The sequence below is a fragment of the Aethalodelphis obliquidens genome, unplaced genomic scaffold (genome assembly GCF_003676395.1).
Source record: "Aethalodelphis obliquidens isolate GAN/ISIS:26980383/991018 unplaced genomic scaffold, ASM367639v1 scaffold9, whole genome shotgun sequence".
Classification (NCBI taxonomy): domain Eukaryota; kingdom Metazoa; phylum Chordata; class Mammalia; order Artiodactyla; family Delphinidae; genus Aethalodelphis; species Aethalodelphis obliquidens.
The window spans coordinates 10,433,591-10,452,810 of NW_020837953.1; the positions used below are offsets into that span (position 1 = coordinate 10,433,591).

At 38.5% G+C, this 19,220-nt stretch overlaps 2 protein-coding genes across 8 annotated transcripts in view; one reads left to right on the forward strand and one right to left on the reverse strand.

Annotated features, from left to right (window-relative positions):
• The window catches only part of TTC39A (tetratricopeptide repeat domain 39A), a 59,005-nt gene extending 51,665 nt beyond the window's left edge, over positions 1–7,340 (forward strand). For all 7 annotated transcript variants that reach the window (XM_027108581.1, XM_027108586.1, XM_027108585.1 and 4 more), the window contains one exon: positions 90–7,340. In XM_027108581.1, the coding sequence (XP_026964382.1) occupies positions 90–213 (124 nt within the window). In that variant the 3' untranslated portion in view covers positions 214–7,340. The remainder of the gene's footprint in view (positions 1–89) is intronic.
• A 2,367-nt stretch (positions 7,341–9,707) lies between these two features.
• RNF11 (ring finger protein 11) overlaps positions 9,708–19,220 on the reverse strand; it is a 39,169-nt gene continuing 29,656 nt past the window's right edge. The window contains exons 2-3 of the mRNA XM_027108592.1: positions 13,030–13,199; positions 9,708–11,719 (exon numbers count right to left, since the gene is read on the reverse strand). Coding sequence (XP_026964393.1) covers positions 11,548–11,719; positions 13,030–13,199 — 342 coding nt within the window. The 3' untranslated portion in view covers positions 9,708–11,547. The remainder of the gene's footprint in view (positions 11,720–13,029; positions 13,200–19,220) is intronic.

The following is a 19,220-nucleotide window of genomic DNA, read 5'->3' on the forward strand; positions in this document are numbered from 1 at the left end:
TGCTTGGCTAGTGGGCTCCCACAGTTCAGACTAAAGGAAAAGCACTTCCTGGAGCAGCCTCATGTGTCTGATTCTCTGGCTTCTTCCAGGCAAAATTATAAGAATTATTCCATGGAATCAAGGACACATTTTCGAATCCAGGCAGCCACACTCCAAGCCAAGTCTTCCCTAGAGAATGGCAACAGATCCATGGTTTCATCAATGCCCTTGTAGTTTTGTGCAGCATTCCCAGGCTGGAAGACAGAGTCAGCTGGACAGAGCTCCTGGAAACATTTCAAAAAGATCCCCTCCCCCTGCCCTGCCGTTGGGGTCCACCAGTGCTCCAGTGCGATGACACGACATAGGTATCTGTGCAGAAGCGAAGCTGGCATTTTCACCAGTGTGGCCAAGGGCCTCTGCCAAGGACAGAGTTGCTGGAGCCCTCTGCCTACCCTATCACATATACGGGTACTTGTTTTTCACTGTGATGTTTAAGAGAATGTATAAACAGTTTACATTTTCCTTAGAAATACATTGATGGGATCAAAGCTTTGGAAAAAACTACCAACCAACCACCTGTAAATCACTGTTTTAACCCCTACTGATGTGGAGGCAAATCTATGATGCCAAGGGCCAAAGTGCTTTTCAGATTTGAGCGAGGTCTCAGCTTCCAGGGCTGGCAGGACCCAAAGGAGGATCTGCACTGCAGGCTTTGAGGTTTCTGGGGGTTGGACATAGAGGTTTCACACACTCCCACTACCTTCCTTCTTACACTCCCTTTGTAACAACTTTCCAATTTAAAAAAAATCAAACACATCTTTTTAGTGAGATAATTTTGAGTCCATCTGTAGAAAAAAAAAATCAATCTTCGCCACTAAGGAATAGCGATACCGAGGCCTGAAGGAAGGGGGAGCCCTGTAGCCCTTTCTGTGCCAAAGCCAAGAAGTTTGGCAGGTAAAGTTTCTCAGACACCAGTCTGCTATATGCCAAATTGAAACCACTGGGAATGATTTATGAAACATAAAAATCTTCTGTATTTCCCTTCGAGGTACACTTATTTACCGACAGCGTTTTTCTTAGAAACAGAATGGTTATTCTTGGCCTGTTTGTGTGTTTCAGATTTTTCAGTTAAGAGAAAAGATATATTTAAGTAATAAAACTTATACACTTTAAGAGATCATGCAACATCTATTTCAGTAAAATATGTTGTTGCTTGAATTCTTAGGCTGGGCAGAAAGTTTGAATCAGAAGTCATATGGCTCAGGCATGTTTTATTTAGCCAACATGATGTTTTAAAATTTTTAGAATAAGTTACTAACATTTTAAAATGGGGAGATTTCACAAATAAATCTGGTTTCTGGCATCTTATTTTAATAATCTGGCAATATTGGGCCTCATTCCCACAAGGCAACAATCAGTTGGAGCTGAGTAGAGGCTCTTTTCAACACTTATAATCTTTCTGGCGCCTAAAAACATCTGAATTTGCACCCAGTGGGACTGTTAAAGTGAGGACTCAAGTTCAGTGACCAACAAACACCAAGTTTTACCATTCACACTCTAACAACAGCATACTTCAACTTAACCATTTTCCTGGTAAAAATATTCATCTGTGGAAATGTGATTCCTCAAACACTGAATGCAGTTTCTGTAAAGGAAGAACCACAAGACAACTTTTCCAGTCTTCCAGCCTGCTGTATTTAGCAAACACTTCTGAGCATTTGCCAGAAGCTAGGTGGTTTAATCTATTAATACACAACCAAGCTTCCTGCGGTTGATGCTGAATGAAGTTATGGGTTTTAGGTAAAGCATATTCTCATTAGGAAAGCAAAGCCGAAAACCCTCATCCAAGTCCCCTTTTGCACTTACTGTACTGTCACAGCAGAAATGCTATGAAAGGAAGACTCCTTGTTTATTTTGTTAGAACTAGACAAAAGAGTGCTTTCCACAGAGGGCAAGTCCTTTGCAAGCTCTCTCTCCTCCACAGCCTGAATGCTGGGAGCCCAGCCTACTTCCAGGTTGTTGGACAGGGCAGGTGAAAGGGGTGAACTAGAGCCAGGCTGCTGAATGAAGGTGGCCTGTTGTCCTCCCTCACATATTAGAATGCTACCTATTACAGTATAAAAGCAGCGCCGGTCACAGGATACCAAACATATAATTCGCAAAACTGCCGTTTGCAAAACACTTTCATCTCAATGTTCATCTTAGGTGCTTTTATTTTTAAATTTTTATGCCAGGATGGTTTCCTAGTTGTTGCTGTTTCCTGCTGGGCTTCATTAATTAGCCTCTGTCACCTTTACCTCTGGCTGCAGTCTGGCTATGAGTTCTGTCTCCTTTATTCCTACCTGCAGCTTGAGTTAGTCCATCAAAAACATGTATGTGAGGGAGTTCCCTGGTGGTCCAGTGGTTAGGACTCAGTGCTTTTACTGCCGTGGCCCAGGTTCAGTCCCTGGTGGGGGAACTAAGATCCCGCAAGCCGAGTGGCGTGGCCAAAAACAAACAAAAAATGTATGTGAAGGTGAAAATGCTGGGTGTCTGACACCACCATATCCTTGTGCAGAGGCCTCTGAAGGTGAAAATTCTGTCATGGGCTTCTCATTGCGTCTTGAGCCGTTTCTGGTCACTGCTTCTCTAACACTGCAGACCTTTCCAGCACATCTGCCCTGGAGAGGCACCTGATCAGGTGAGGAGAGTCTTGGCCTAGAAATAAGGAGACCTGAATTCTAGTCCTTGTTTTGCTACTGCCTTTCAGAGTGACCTTGGGAAAGTCATGGACCCTCTAAAAATTAGTAATTTGGACTAGATTAAGGCTCTTTGCTGCTGTCAACAGTTCTGATTCTGTCTGGTCAAGTCTGTTTCTGGGCTTTCATCTCCAAAAAGAGGCAAGATATATACCTTCCTACCTTTTGTCAAAGCCTTGTGCCACCAGGCTGCTTACCAGAAGTGATGACAGCCTTCCTCCCAGGACACCCAGAGAGCAAATAATCCTCATTTGGGGAAAGTCTGAATCCTGTGCCACACAGAGGAACTCAGTTGTTAGGAAGCAGCAACTGTGTAACATGCTCTGAATAGGCTCTTGGCAACAGAAAGGCTACCTCTGCCTCTCACTGGTCCCAGGCCTTGGACTGGCAGGGTAGCTTCCAGCACTGTGCTGGTCCCTATCAGCTCTCCCATATGTTGGCAGGATTCCCTATTCCTTATCTCTCAAGTCAGAATGGGAGTGTTTCCAAGACAGCTGTCGTCATTCACAGCAAAAAAAGCCACGACCTGACAGCAAAGCCAGGGCCCTAAAAGGCCAACGCCAACCAAACACTAGGCTGAGGTCCAGGTGGGAGATTCCCAGCAACTGAAGGGAGCATCAGGAGGATTTTAAAAAGCCCCAGCCTGCTGAGTGCTGCAATCATTCGATGAGGGAATAAAATCCAAAGACACTTTTCTCTGGAGTTACTCCCAAGTTTATCTCTTCTAAGATGATAGGGAGTGGACAACAGTCTTCTTCTCTGCTTCAAATTTAAAGCCCAACAGTGTGCCTTTTTAACAGTTTTCTTATGTCCTTAGCACCATCACACTAATTCAGTAGTAAGTGAGAGGTGTCTGGATTCTGAAAACCAAGCAGCAAATGGGAACTTCTCACCCTCGCCCTCAGATGCAGCTTTCCAAGGTTGGAAAGTGCCTTTCTTCTTGGATTAGCACAGCTCTGTGGAAATCTGGTACCAAGTTCATCACTGTCCAACAGGGTAAGTCAGTCCACAAACAAGGAGCCTCATTTAGGGATCTGAAAAATCCATTTCGAAGTAAGCAATCTATGAGTTGCTTCTACTGTCTAGTCAGCTCTCAAGTGACAAAATATAATAGAGCCCTTACTTTGGTAAGACATGCAATTACAGAAGGTCACTATGGACTTCTAAAAGCTGACGTTCAAGTTTAATCAGACACATCACAGCTAACACCTCATAGATGACTGGATAGGATGGTTTTGTTTTTCTTCATGTCCTGAACAAACACTTCATAACACCAGATACCATATGCCCTCGGTGGAATAATACTAGCTAATATTAAGTGCTATTTACCAGTTGTGATTCTAAGTACTTTACATTTGAAGTGGAGCTATTACTGCCATTTTACAGATGAGAAAACTGAGACATAGGTTAAATAACTTGCCTTAAGACCACACAGCTATTATGCATCAGAAATATTTGAAGTCAGGCAGCTGAACTCTAAAGCTCATGCTTTCCTGAACTGCTGGTCAAGCTTTCAAATTATCAGCTTAAAGTCGGATCTGACTTACATTGACTCTTGGGCCACTGTTAAGTATGGAAAAGGTACTGGCTGGTAACTCAAACACTAGAAATCCCTGGCGTGGAGCACATGGAGCATATGCCTGTGTGGCACGGTTCCCCTGTGGCACTTGGCATCATGAGGTAGGGACAGGGTCTATCTTGGACAAAGGCAATCCTTAAGCACCATACTGCTCATAAAATCATCAGGATGTTGAAGGAAAAGACACGATCTAATCCCCAGCTGGATAGGTAGAGTTCCAGTCAGCTACTCCAGAGATGGGTAGTGAACAGATGCAGAGGCTCAGGCCTGGACTGAGGCTTGAGTCCAAACCATATGCTAGAAGAGGTTTGGTGTAAGGCAGTAAGAGGTAGGAACACTGACAAACTAGGAAGCATATGATGCTGAAGGCACTCTTAGAATTTTAAGTTTAAGCACCTAAGAGTGCTGGCTGGCCAAACATATCACACCTGTGGGTCAAAGTGGTCCATGGGCCAGAAATCTGTCACCCTTGGGCTAAAGGTGACTTTCAGACAACTATCTATGTTAAAGAGGTGGTGAGCAAATTCATAAGAGAAAAGCCTGATCTGCTAAAAATAGCAACTTTAAATTATATTAATTACATGGGATAATAGTGGATAAAAGTACAGACTGAATTCAAATTATTCTGCTTTGAGAATCAGTTTACTCTTCTGTAAAATGGGGCCAATGCCAACTGCTTCACAGGACTGCTGAGAAAAAAAAGAAATCAACTAAGCAGCTCGCACAGTCCTCAGTATATTAAGAAGGTAAATGTATTGGCCCACACATACTGTGGGAAGGCAGTGGTGAGTTTGGCCTAGGGGATGACTGAATCAATGGCTCTAGTGCATCCATCAGGCCTTCTCCATCTCTTGGCTTTGCTCTTGTGTTAGATTTATTCTCTTGGACTGACTTCTCTGCGTGGCAGTTCAGACCTTACGTCCTTACAGCTCTGTGACAAGAAAAGGGCTCCTTTTCCTACCTCCAGTATGAAAAATCCCCAGATAAGGACTCTGATTAGTCTGACTTGGCTTGAATGTCCATCCCTTAGGCCAGTGGTTCCCCAGATCAGCATTAGATATCAGGGAATTTGTTGGAAATGCAAATTATCAGCCCCCCCTCCCCCTGATGCAGGGGTGAGGCCGAACCACCTGAACAAGTCCTCCAAGTGGATCTGATGCACACTGAAGCCTGAGAACCACTGCCTTGGAAAGGGAGTGAGGGACTACAATGGGTCTATCTTGGATTACATGCTCGGTTGGGAGTTATTACTAAAAAAGATGGGGTACTGGGCAGACAAAAACATGTATCCAATATGTCCTTTCTTTCAAAAGTTGACATACAGGAACTATGACCTGCCAACATTCTCAGGTGAAGGGGAGGATGAGGGCAGTACTGGTTAGAGACAAGGCTTATTAGAAAGCTGCCCATTCAGGAAGAGCTTTGCCTTTCTCCTTCTCCTTGCAACCCTCAGCGATCTTTATAAGGCCCCAATTCTCCATGGGAACCTCCTTGATGGTGGCTCCCACTCCATCAGAAATGCTCAGATTCCTTAGGGCTTCTCTTCCTCCCTGCTTTCTCCTTCCCTTCACTTAATAAATATCTGTTGAGCACCTAAATGTCCTGCTCTCATGAAAGTAAACAAATTAGAGCCATGGAGTAAATAAACAGGGGCTGTTGGTCCAGAGGGTAAGAAACCAGCCATCAAACAATCTGGGGAAGTGAACTACAGGATGGAACTACAAAAGATCTGAGACAGGAAAGAGCTTGCCATTTTAGAAAGCACACACAAAAAAGTCTAGAAAGTAGAGTACTATGAAAGGAGAGAGGCAGAAAGTCTGCTGTCTCCATTAAGAAGCTTGGATTTTATTCTCCACACAATGGGAAGCAATTAAAAGTTCTACGCAGATGAAAGACATCATCCAGTTTACTCAAAACTATTTTAACTGCTGTGTGAAGAATGTACTATACAGGGTTAAACATGGAAGCTGGGAGGTCAGTGCCATGCCAAAGGCCAACAGCACCAATTGCTTCTGCTTCATGAGAATTGCCATTAAAATACCTCCTCTTCCCTGCACCAGCTACCACACTTACGGGGAAAAAAACCTTTCAATATGCTGCTAAGTGATAATCAGGCTCTAAGAGTCAATGTGAGTTGGCATTTCTTGTTCTTTACTCTTCATGAGAAATCAGCAACCCAGTTTATCAAAAATCCAAACCCATAAACATGATCTCTTACTTCAAAGGTATCTTCAATGCCATTAACGCAAAGTTTCAGAAATAAATAATCCTGAGAACAAGGCTTGCAAAAATGACCAACCTGACAACGCCATTAGCACCCATCTCACTACTGAAAAGAAGAATGGTTATTATTCCTCATATCAAAATAACATCATGGACAGTGATTGTCAAGGGCCATGAGGACAAATGGTTTGTGAAAAACAACTTCCCTTCACTGCATACCCTAAAATTGTAGCCATTAACTTACCTGTCTGCTTGAGTTCAGCTACCGTCATGGAAAGAAGATCATTATTCTGCACTAGCTCAAAGCCGAAGACAGGCTGTGATCCCGGAATTGGCAGAATGTAGCTTATCCCCATACCTCTGGTATGGATAGTGCTGGAAGCCAATCTGATAGCACAGTCCAGGCTTCCCAATTCACACAACACCTAAGACTTGCTTTTGGATCCTGAATGACTAGATTAACTATTATATGGCCCCCCAGAGAAAAGCTGGGCCCATCACTTGCTTAGCCAACCACATCTTCTCATAAGCATTCATCACTATGACCAGACTCTTGAAGTAAACCCTCAGTTACCTTTTTCAACTTCATTTTCTCCGCATGAAGAAATCTAGTCGATAAGCACTGCTGTTACACACTGATAAGAATGTATTCAAAGTAAACAGGCACTGCTCATCCTTTGATCACAATCAGTTTTAAATGCCTAAAATCTGTACCTTATTGATAATGCTGCTTCATTCATACGCAGAGAAAACCAAACTTGCTGTGGAAAGCATCCAAAGATGACTAAATCTTCCAGTGGACAGTTAGTTTTCTCAAAAAACAAAAATGTAAAAGAAAGTTAGTATCTCTTAAAGTTTCCATAAAAAATGTATGAGATGGTAGATGGTTTCAGTCTATCAGTAACATTAATTATATGGATCCAGTTATTATCCTGGGCTAATGACCATTGCTTAGCGTGATAAGGCAAACAAGAACAATGTGAACAATTAAGATGTGCAGATAAATCCAAACCCCTTTTGTAAAATTTTACTGAAGCCTCTAACAAAAATTTTATGGATCAGGAAATGGGCTGTAAAGGGATTCATCTGGATTTTCATCCATGCTAAAGAGCAAGGAAACAGCCAAAGGATAAATGGAAAAGCAAAGTCTGGATACTTGTATCAGGACAATCAATAGCTGAATAAATAATCACCCAGCACTGCTGTTTTTAGAACCAGAGGCTCTCAGAAAAAGGATTACAAAGTATATTTAAATTAATATTCCCCAGATACATGTGCCTCATCCATTTACTAACTTCTATATGTCATTTTAATATAAACGTTAATGTGTTACAATGTAACTCTTAGGAGCTTAAAAAAAAAGATGTTATTTTTCTCTAGTTAAAAACAGTACTTTATGTGAAGAGAGAACTAACAAATAGTCCAGCTAACTTTCTCTAAATATATAAAATGAACTTACTACATCTTTCAAACCACTCAGAAAAAGTACTGTTTTAAGGTGTTTTATATAATGTAATCAAGCATTTACAGTTACTCCTCCCATTAAACCCTTATGTTTCACTTGAATTACTACAAACTAAAGTCCTCTCTAAATCTGAATTATGAGCATTAAACCACTCACTGCCTGGCCATAAGCAAACACCTATTCTGACAATACAGAACTGAGAAAAAATTCTTTCAGAGACCACTTCTTGGTAGCTCTTAGGTAAATCACCTAACAGTGGGTCAATCAGTAATGACATTAAATGCAAAGATGGAAATTTTCATAGTTGGACATTTTTACTCCACACTTTTTAATTTAATAATGGCAAAATACTTAGAAAGTGGGACCAAGGGGGAAGAAATTATAAGGAATTCAGCTATGTTCTCAAAAGGAATAATATAATGCAGTCAGAATAAGACTGCATAGGACGCTGATGGCTCTCATTCCCATGCCTCACATGATGGGGACATCTGAACCAGGCCTGTGTCTTAGGGAAGTCTAGTTGAGTGTAAGACTAGAACAGGGGAGCTAGATAGGGTAGAGAAGGAGGGGTTACAAACTATCTTCACTAACTTTTTCCATACCCAGTAAAAGAATAGATGATCTTTAAATTCAGGTGGGTAAATTTAGTATTACTTCAGGAGATACTAACCAAAATCCACCTTTTCTCATGTCCACCAATTTCAAAATTAAAGGCTTAAAAAATTAGCTGATTAGCTCTGATGCGTTTAACATGCAAGTGTCATCAGCTGACTCTGAGAAACTGATTGCTAGCCAATGCCTTTGTAAGCAAACATGGCCACCAATTGCCTACATTTCCGAACTATGCCAAAGAAACTTACCTTCTTTCCTCTTTGCCATTTTCAGTCTCAGGACCATAGGCAGTTCTGCTTTGGACTCCTTTATTGTTATTCCTTTTTTAAAATGCATGCTTCCTTAAGAAGGAGCTTTGTTCACAGAAAATTTGTTACCTCAATGCTCACTATATTCTGTTTTATATTACACAGACAACCGAAAGTAGTTGGAGAGTCTTCTAATACCTGAGATGTCTTATAAAGAACACTCATAGCATTTAAAAGGTTTGTGTGAACCAAACTACAAGTATCTGAAAGTATTTCAAATTGTTCGGTTTACATTTAAAAGAGTAAGATTCTTTTATTTTTTCCTGGTCAGGCTTTCCAGACATCTCAAATCCTACAGCCAAGCCTGAACATATCTTGCCCAAATCCAAATATGTTGTACCTATTATTTGGCTTAAGAAAATTTAGAAGCTATCAAGCTTCTAAATTTATGATTAGATGGTATTAAATGCCAAGCCATAAAAAATACTTCCCCAAAAGTATATATACCTAGAAATTTTTAAGTAATTAAATTTATACATGTGTGTTTTAAAGAAAGGATCAGAATATTCTTATGTAATCAATTCTAACTTTAGCCCTTTACAACTGTATTATAACTTTATTTAACTTGGTAAAAGCCAAAACTGATGGTTCTTAACATGGTATGTGGAAATCAAAATTAAAGAATACAAAATACCTTAAAAAAAAAAAAGCATTCAGCTCAATCCTGGTTCCTTCAATATTACTGCCAAACTTCTGTGAAAGAAGCCTTGTAATAAAGACTAACAGCAACACAGAAGATGATTAAAAAAAAAGTTCATTTACCAATTTTAACAATCTAGAAAAAAAGAAAGTGACTATAATACTTGATGACAGACATCATGTTTAAGTAGAAAACACAAAGATAAAAAAAGTAATACCGCTGAAAATATTGCACAACTTCAGGTGTTTCCTCCAAATTTGCTTTATGTAATTGGATATAAATTAATGAACAAAAACTTAAGCAAGATACATGTAACAATTTAACAGAACTTGATAATCTAATTTCTTTCAATTTTTCTCGAACTCATCATGGGGCTCATAAGAAAATTAACCAACATGGATACTGCTACAGTTGAATGTCAAATCTTTAAGTGCTTATGACATACTAAATTCTTCTATAATGCAATTATGAAGAACCCTTCAAGAGACTTGTGTTTTGTATGTAGAAAAGTGTTAAAGTCAAATATTCAACTCAATATAAAATAAAAAGAAACATTTCTGATTTGTTGGGTTGAGATTGCTTCTCCTTTTGCTAATGAATGATTTTTTAGCTGTAATATCACTGAGTTGTACAAATATGTCACCTTCGAGTACATAAAGAAAAATAAACACATGCTAAATGGATAAAACATTACAACTACATCTTTACTAGACCATCTCTACCTCTAACACTTCAGAAGCTTAGAGATTCAGTGTTCTTATATTAACTGCAAGAAAAAGATAAAAGAGAAATTCCTTCTTTTTTGAGATCACAACTATGAAGTCATGTGGTTATACAAATTCTGCATTTGTGTGCAAAACATGAAACACATTTATCTTAATTCTCCCTGCTTAGAATTGTCAGTCAACTAGCAGGACTGTCCTTCCAACAGAAACAGAGATGTGTTTTTATATAACTTCAGTAACCTCAGCACTACAATAAGAAGAGATGCAGTATCCTTTTGCTATGTTCAAGACAACAGGGAAGGAGGTCACAGGAAAGAATAAATCAAAATTGTTGCAACTGAGAAACTTTTCTCAGTTTAACCATGGTGCCACTTTCATTTTTACATAAGCATGGTGGCATAATTCAAGCTCAATAAATCAGAATTCTTAATATTTAAAATTTACCTTGACTTTTAATTATCACCATATTAACAACCAAAATAATTAGGTGAAACACATAAGAAAGGGTAATATTAAACCCCACTTTACTAGAGTTGGTTTCTTGACACATTAACTCATTTTTTTATAGAAAAGGGATAGTGCATCTCAGTTTGCTTACAAGCTAGGAGATCACTTTGAATTCTGCATTTCCTAACTGCAAACAGATATAGCACTTATAACAGGTTATAAATAAACTGGTTTTCAAGCATAGAGCCAGCCCCAACGATAATAATACACTATTTAAAAAGACCTAAGGCAATGAATTCCATTTCCAATGGAAAAAAAGAACTGTGCAAACAAGCTTAAAACTACTTTTTTTGTGCCAGTGTTATAAAATGTAGCTTTTAATAAAACCTTGACCCAAATGCCAGCAACTTGAGAAAAGAATTTGGGTGGGGGGGAAGAAGAAAGTTATTTCATTTAGGAAAAACAACCACTATCTTTTTCCTAATCTTCAACAGACACAATTTAAACATATACAGCTGCTGTATAACACTTTACACAATTCCTATGTACTGGAGCAATAACAAGATCTAAATACAATTATATTTTTGAACACTGGGTCAAGGCTTTACATAAAAATACCTTCCTACTTTTCCCCCTAAGTTTCTAAAATATCACATACTTTTTTCCCCCAACATCTGCAGCCATTCAGGAATTCCTGCAGCCATGCAGGAATTTTTAGGAAACTTTTGTGCATGATCTTAATTCCTAATCCCTGGCTCTTTGGGCTCAGTGACAAAAGATCAAAACCACCAAAAATGATGGTTCACTTGAAGTCAGATGAGAGACCCTGGCTCAATTAGTCTCGTAGGATGAAAGCAGTGCTGCATCAACTGGCTCCATGCAGGAGGGGCACGTGAAGGATCTCATCAACCAGTCATCTATACAGTCCAGGTGATAGATGTGCATGCACGGCAGAAATCGAATTGGGTCCCCATAAACAAAGTCCATCATACAGATCACACACCTGTTGAGGGTGAGGGAGAGAAATAAGAAAGCATTTTTAGAGAAGTGATCCATCTAGAATACTCTTTAAAATCCCCATTACAAAGACAGTGTTAATACGAACAGATGAAAATGGCTTGCCTGTCATCCTACCACCTAAGCATCCAGATTGAATTTTTTCTTAATAAGTGTTATACAGCCACAATCTCTTATTTCAATCACCTGGGAATTTGAAGAGTTTGAGAGCAATCAACAGGGCAAAGAGAAAGGTATCACATAGGGATCAAGTCCACTGCTAGAATTTTACTTGTAAAACAGCTATTACAGAAGAAACCTTAAGAAGAATGTGAAGCTTTAGTACGTAGGAAACCATGTTAATTTTATTTGAACTGCTTTTTTAGTGTAAGCCCATATAGTTTTCACTTTAATAAGTGTATGTAAATACAGACCACTAATTTCAGCCTACTTACTGGGCTGCTACAGGCTAAAGTTCTCTTCAACAACCCCAGTTTCAAGCTCACTGCACTCTTCTACAGGTTCAAGAAGCAACCCAATTCGGCAGTCAATATTCTAGATAGGTTATAATCTTAAGTACTAGCCCTAAATGGTGCTACAGCTCAAACAGCCAAACACAACATAGTAAATTACTTTATGTCTGTGTTGGTAACGACCATTCTCAACCTAAAAGGAGAATGGCTGTCCTCATTAGGGATTCTCAGACAATAATGAGCTCTGAGGACAAAATCTCCCTTATATTTAACTCATCAGGCTTAGTACAATTATTCTACAAGTTAAGAAATGGATAAGATTTTCCTCATATCACTAAAACCCTTAGCAAACCATTTTAATGGCTACATAACCTACCAAAGTATTCCTCTACTGTTATTTTTCACTAAATAAAACTATGGTGACTATCTTTATGCATAAAACTCTAGGGATTGAAGTGAGGCACATATTTTAGGATAAATCTCTAGAATTAACTGTTTCAAAGGATTTCGATCTAAAGGTCCTTGACATCCTGCCAAATGACTTTCCCAACTGATTAGGCCACCAGCAATGCTGGTACTAGTTCACAGTTATTACACAGGTAAATCATTTTTAACTGACATTAACTGTCATCCAAATGGACAGAGGCAACATATAAAATGGTCAGAATTCACACCATCATTTATTTCTTAGCTATTTTTATATGAAAATTCTTCTTAATTGGTACATCTAAACATTTCCTTGTAAGAAATGATTAAACATCTGACTTCCAAAATGCAGGAGAGTATTTTTAAAAATCAGATCTCTGAAGATAGATCTTTGAAATATGGATAAATTAAAACTTACTCCCGGATCTTTTTTTCTGATCCATCTCTTCCAGGGTCATAAACTCCTTTAGGCAGATGCTGTATAAGGCCTATTCTTTGAGCTATCCTAATTTGTTCCTCTTCAGTCAGCTGAGTTGCTAGGCGAGTCTGGCTAGGTGTTGGATGATAGACCGGAACTGGAACTTGTTCCTAAATTTTTTTTAATGGAGAAAAGAATTATTTTTTAAAAATTTGTTTTCTGGGGTAGTGTTTTCCTTTTGTTTCTTCCTTTTTTGTCTGGGGGAGGGAGCCTTGGGGAGAAGGAGACTGGACAAGTATGCAGTAGCATGAGATTCTCTTTTACCCTGCCTTAACTTTAGCATATCTGACCTATATTTAAAGGATACTGAAACACAGCTTTACAGAAAAACTGGAATGGAATGTTACTTCAAGTATTTCTACAGGAAAACCATATAACACAGACATATTCATTCCTGATACACAAAAAGATAAATCAATGTAACCAATTAATTAACCAAATGGACGGTATTCAATATTCTGTAGGCCACAATGGAGTTCTGTGGCCTCAGTATATCATTATTTACATTAGAATTGGCCACTGTAGATTCCTCTTATTTGCAAACTTATTCTTTCTTTCCATACAGACAACAATCTTAAAATTAATTTATTATTTATTTGGAAAGACTGGACATTATTGCAATAAACTTCTGTAAAATTTCTTTTAGGCTTTTGGATACATATTTAGATATGATAATCCAGTGAGCCAAATAAGGCCACCTTCCTTCCAAATGGAATACATATCCAAGGACTCAACCAACCATGGATCATGCAGTACTGCAGTATGTATTTGTTGAAAAAAAAAATCTGTATATAAGTGGACCCGTGCAGTCCAAACCTGTGTTGTTCAAGGGTCAACTGTATTGCTTTTATTTCCTACTCACATTTATGAGATAATTTTATTCACACTCTATACAGTCTTTCAACAGATACTTGAGTATCTATTATGTGCTAGGTGATGGGGAGTGCAGAGTAAACAAAATAAAGTTCCTAGATTGATGGAGAATGCTACTTTAGGTAAGATACTCAGAAAAAATCTCTCTGATGAGACATTTGGGAAGAGACCTCAATGAATACGAGGGAAACAGTGCATCTCTGACCTAATGATTTCATTGTGGCTAAAACCATTTTTGAGCCACCTAATACGGTGTTTCAGACAACATCTCTACTGTATAAACTGAGCCATAACACTTTCAATCCATGTATGATGTTTTCATGGGAAAATTTACGTTAAATCACAACTACCTACTCACATTACATTAGAAAATGTTATTTTCATTCATCCTGTAGGATCACTCATGATTTCTACAATTTAAGCACTCATTTACAATGACAGCCAACATTTGCAAGTATGAGATTATGCCTCCAGGAATAATTGCTAAATTTGTGTTAAGCTTTAAAAAAAAAAATTCTGTGAAATAACCTCCATAAGCATTCAGAACTAGCATCAGTTGAAGCTGTTTTGAGCCAATGGCTTCTGGGGTTCAAAATAAAATAATTAAGAATGTACCCATAATTAGAGACTTCATAAGGACTCAAGTATAAATATCCTTTTCAAAGAGAAATTTTAGGGGAAAGTCTCAGATACATATAAAGTAGGCTCAAATACTGAAATATCTAATTCAAGGAAAAAGGCACTTCACTACAATGTCTCTTAAAGATACCATTATGTACCTTTAAAATTAGCCTTATTCTTATAAACCCCTTTTCTGACAGTAGTTATTATTGAGTTTCTTATCAAAGGCAGTTCAACTTAAGACTTTAAATATTTCTTTTCTCTGAGATTCAGAACAAATCTGTAATTAAAGATCTCAAAACACAGTAAATCCTTTATCAAATAATTAAGATTACATTCTCTGGTAAAATGTCAGTAGTTCAAAGTTTCATGTTTTATGAATTTCCACATAAAATCATTAATGGTTACTTTCATACTTCTAGCTCATGATTTAGGAAATAATAACCAAGCATGTGAGTGCTTATCAGACCGATATTCTTCATCCAAATATTTAGTTCATATTACATGCAAAGAAGATTTATTATTAAGTATGGTTCTTGGATCCAGATAACCTTGGGTTAAAGTCACTTCTCTGCCACTTAACAGAGTGACCGTGTTGAAGTGATTTAACCTATCTGGGTTACCCTACCTTATATGGTTGCTATAAGACTTAAATGAGAAAGATGGTGAACCTTGGAATGGCAGGAACTCAATAAATGGTAGCTATTATAACTATTAACACTGCATTCGAAGAGCTATGTTTATTACTGCAGTCTAATTAGCTGTTTCGTATGTTTCATGCTTGTCCATCTTACTGGCTTTGTTCTTGCTATCCCCTCTAGTATCCCCTGCAGGTCCCTTGGTCCAAATCCTACCTCGTCTAGCAGCTTGTTGACCTAAAGCTTTCCCCAATCCTCCTCCCTACCACCCAATATTGACAGACTCTGCCTCTAGCCTCAGCTTAATTACATAGGTGTCTACCTATAAAAGAATTAGGACGATTATACAGAATACAGTAAAGCTTTCACAAGTGCAGTCATCAAGTGAGAAGAGACTGTCAATTCTTCTAGCTTTCAAAGAGGAAGTGAAGTACAAAACTGACTGCATTTCAGGACTTCCCTGGTGGTGCAGTGGTTAAGAATCCGCCTGCCAATGCAGGGGACATGGGTTCGAGCTCTGGTCTGGGAAGATCCCACATGCCGCGGAGCAACTAAGCCCATGCGCCACAACTACTGAGCCTGTGCTCTAGAGCCTGAGAGCCACAACTACTGAGCCCGTGTGCCACAACTACTGAAGCCCGCACACCTAGAGCCCATGCTCCGCAACAAGAGAAGCCACTGCAATTAGAAGCCCGTGCACCGCAACGAAGAGTAGCCCCCGCTCACTGCAACTAGAGATAGCCCGTGCGCAGCGACAAAGACCCAATGCAGCCAAAAATTAATTAACTAATTAAAAACTGCATTTCTTTAGCACAGTATGAAAACTTTCTTTCAGCCCTATATATCTACACCACTGTGACTACAGGCAATTTTTTGCTTTATAAAAAGTTATTTTTTTAACCAATATTTCCTTTTAAACAAGTCTGTATATATACAAAAAATTTCAGTTTGTAGGTCAAACTCAGAGAATCTTTTATGCACTAGAAAAATAACTTTGCTGACCAGGCTTTATAGTGCATATAAAAGTTACATGACCCTTCTGTTGTTAAAGATCATAAAAATGGCTGTTTCACCTCTGGTTTAGAAATTCTCCTCTTTAAGGTTTTATACCTAGCAGGCTAACTTTCGATGCAGAAAAGTTCAGAGTCAAAAAGGCTGTCCCTGCTCTGCTACTTATCAGTCATAAGACCTTGACCAAGTTATTTACTTAACCTCTATTAGACTCAGTTTCTCTATGTGTAAAGTACCAGGACTAGTGTAAGAATTAAAAGAGACTTGTAACTGCTGTCCCGGTACAGCATGAGACACACATACAAAAGCTCATTAAATAAATGTTAGCTAAATAAATGTTAGCTACTACAATATTATTCTGTCTCTACTAGTATGTGACTATAGAAAAGCACTGCAACGTTTAAGAAATGGACTGAATTTTCAATTTTGTATGTCAATTATAACTCAGTAAAGCTGAAATAAAACAATTTTTTTTAAAAAAGAAGAAATGGACTAGACTATGACAGAGGTAAGTAAAACTTGTCAAAAAGAATCTTAGAAATTCACTTAAGAACAACTCTCTCATTTTATAGGCCCAAGCTTACCTACAGTCACAAAATTACTGACAATGTTGGAATTAGAATTCTGGTCTCCCTTTTAAGCTGGTAATTTCCACTACATCATGCTTGGTTGCTGGATAGGAAGGAGATTCTCCAAGTAAAATGATTTGGACTTTGTCCATTTATATTATACTGAAATGACATTTTAAGAAAGCCATCAAAATAAAGAATTTCTAATAAAGTTATAAAGATTTTTCATCTGCAATAAAGGTTTCATAATTTCAGCAACTTCTAAAATTTAAGAATTTCAAAGAACATCAAATCCATTTTGAAACTGCCCTGTAAAATATACTCTATTGCTGATAGAAAAATAGAATCCCACACCCCCACTCCAGCTGGGGTACCTTCGCAGAATCATAGGAATCAATAGAATACCGTTTTTAAAACACTGCTATTTATGAATATGGGATTTTCAGTCTGAAAAATTAAATTATAAGATTTGAGTCTCTGATACTTCCTGTAGTAAGTTATTCTAACCCTCTGCTTTCTCTCAACATCAAATGACTCTTGTTTGCAGACTTGAAGCTAACTACTATTGCCCCTGGCTTTGGTCCTATCTTTCTGGCTTGTCTCTGAATACAAGAAACTCTTCAGCCTCTGTTGTAACCCCTGCCAGCTCAGATTTTCAACCCTTGAATTATGATTTCCAGTCTAGACTACCTTTCATTATTCTCAGTCCCAGACCAACTGACCAGTCTTGATGAGCTGCCATCCACATCAAGATATGACTCATACGGAAGTCAGTGAAACAATTAGTATAAGACTGTGGGTAATGAGGTACTCCTTAATCCTTGAACATACCTACTACAAACAAAAAGACCTATACTACAAACAAAAAGACTTTAACTGTCTCTAAGCACGTGCTTTTTAAGAGGCTAGATTTCTTTGGTCTTGTGGTTCACATATGGGTACAGAGAACACAGAAAGCAGAACAGAAAAGGAAAGCTCTACCTTACAAAGAAGCATATTAATAGATAGAAAAACAAAACGCCTATCTCTTATTCACATTATGGATGTATTTTCCTCTTTGGTATTTTTGTTAAACGAAAGAAACCCTCTAGATATTTTAAGTGATTCACAATTGTAATTTCAGTTTATATGCAACTTTTCAGAAACCCTCTATAGGGAAGAAAATGACTAAGAGCTCCTGATATTTTAAAGATAGCCTCACCCTTCTTACCACACACACCTAGTTTTAAGTCCCATCATACTTATTAAAAATGACCTTAAGTATGAATTACTATTTAGTAACTAGAGATCCAATGGTATTTTCTAGGTGGCAAAATGTAAACTTGTTTCTCCTGTCAGCTAGAAGACACTGAATGGAAGATTGGATGGGGATATAAGAACAGCACTGTTTAAAAGATTTGGACTCTGGGACAGTTCTCAACATTCCCTAACTAATGGCTCACTGTGCCTAAACTCTTTGTGTGAACAGTGCGATTTATGCTGAACACCTGCTTTCCCTCTGGGAGTCTAGAATTTTGGTATATGTTAGGCAGTGGCTCAGTACTTTGGGCTTCCCTGGTAGATAACACTTCAAACATGCTGGCACAATTCAGTGCTGGAGAATTAAGCACATTCCGTGTGACTCCACTAGGAGAGAACTCTTAGAAGCCTGTGCCTTTCCTATGGACCTTTGCATCTTTTCCCTTTACCAATTTTGATTTGCGATCTTGTGCAGTAATAACTCATAGCTGTGATTACAATTATATGCTAAGAACTATGAGTCCTCCAATGGAACTGAAGATCATTCTAGATAATGTTAAGAGTGATAGGGGGAATTCCCTGGCAGTCCAGTGGTTAGGGCTCTGCACTTCCACTGCAGGGGGCTCGGGTTTGGCACTTACCCACCTCCCCCACCCCAAAAAAGAGTGATGGATAGTGCCTGCATTGACTCCTTTGTTTTCAAGCAGTTTATTTGGTGATGTTCATTAGAAATGCTCCTTTGTGGACTTCCTTGGAGGTCCAGTGGTTAAGACTCCGCACTTCCACTGCAGAAGGCATGGGTTTGATCCCTGGTCGGGGAACTAAGATCCCGCATGCTGTGTGGCATGGCCACCAAAAAAAAAAAAAAAAAAAAAAGAAATGCTCCTTTGTGAAAAATGTGTGTTTTGACAATGGCAGTTACACAGTATTTCTGTTTTATTCCTTTTTTCAAAGCAAGTTTGAAGGAACTAATATTTTGAACATTTATTATTTAGCACAGAGAAAAACACCTTTGACATAGAAGGGTTATATGCTGAACTGTGTCCCCCAAAATTCTTATGCTGAAATTCTAATCCCCAGAACCTCATGATGTGACGGTATTTGGAGTGTGTGACTATTTTTGTCCTGGTCTCTTCTCCTGCCCTATACTCTTCACCAAAACTATGTCCATGTTGACAGC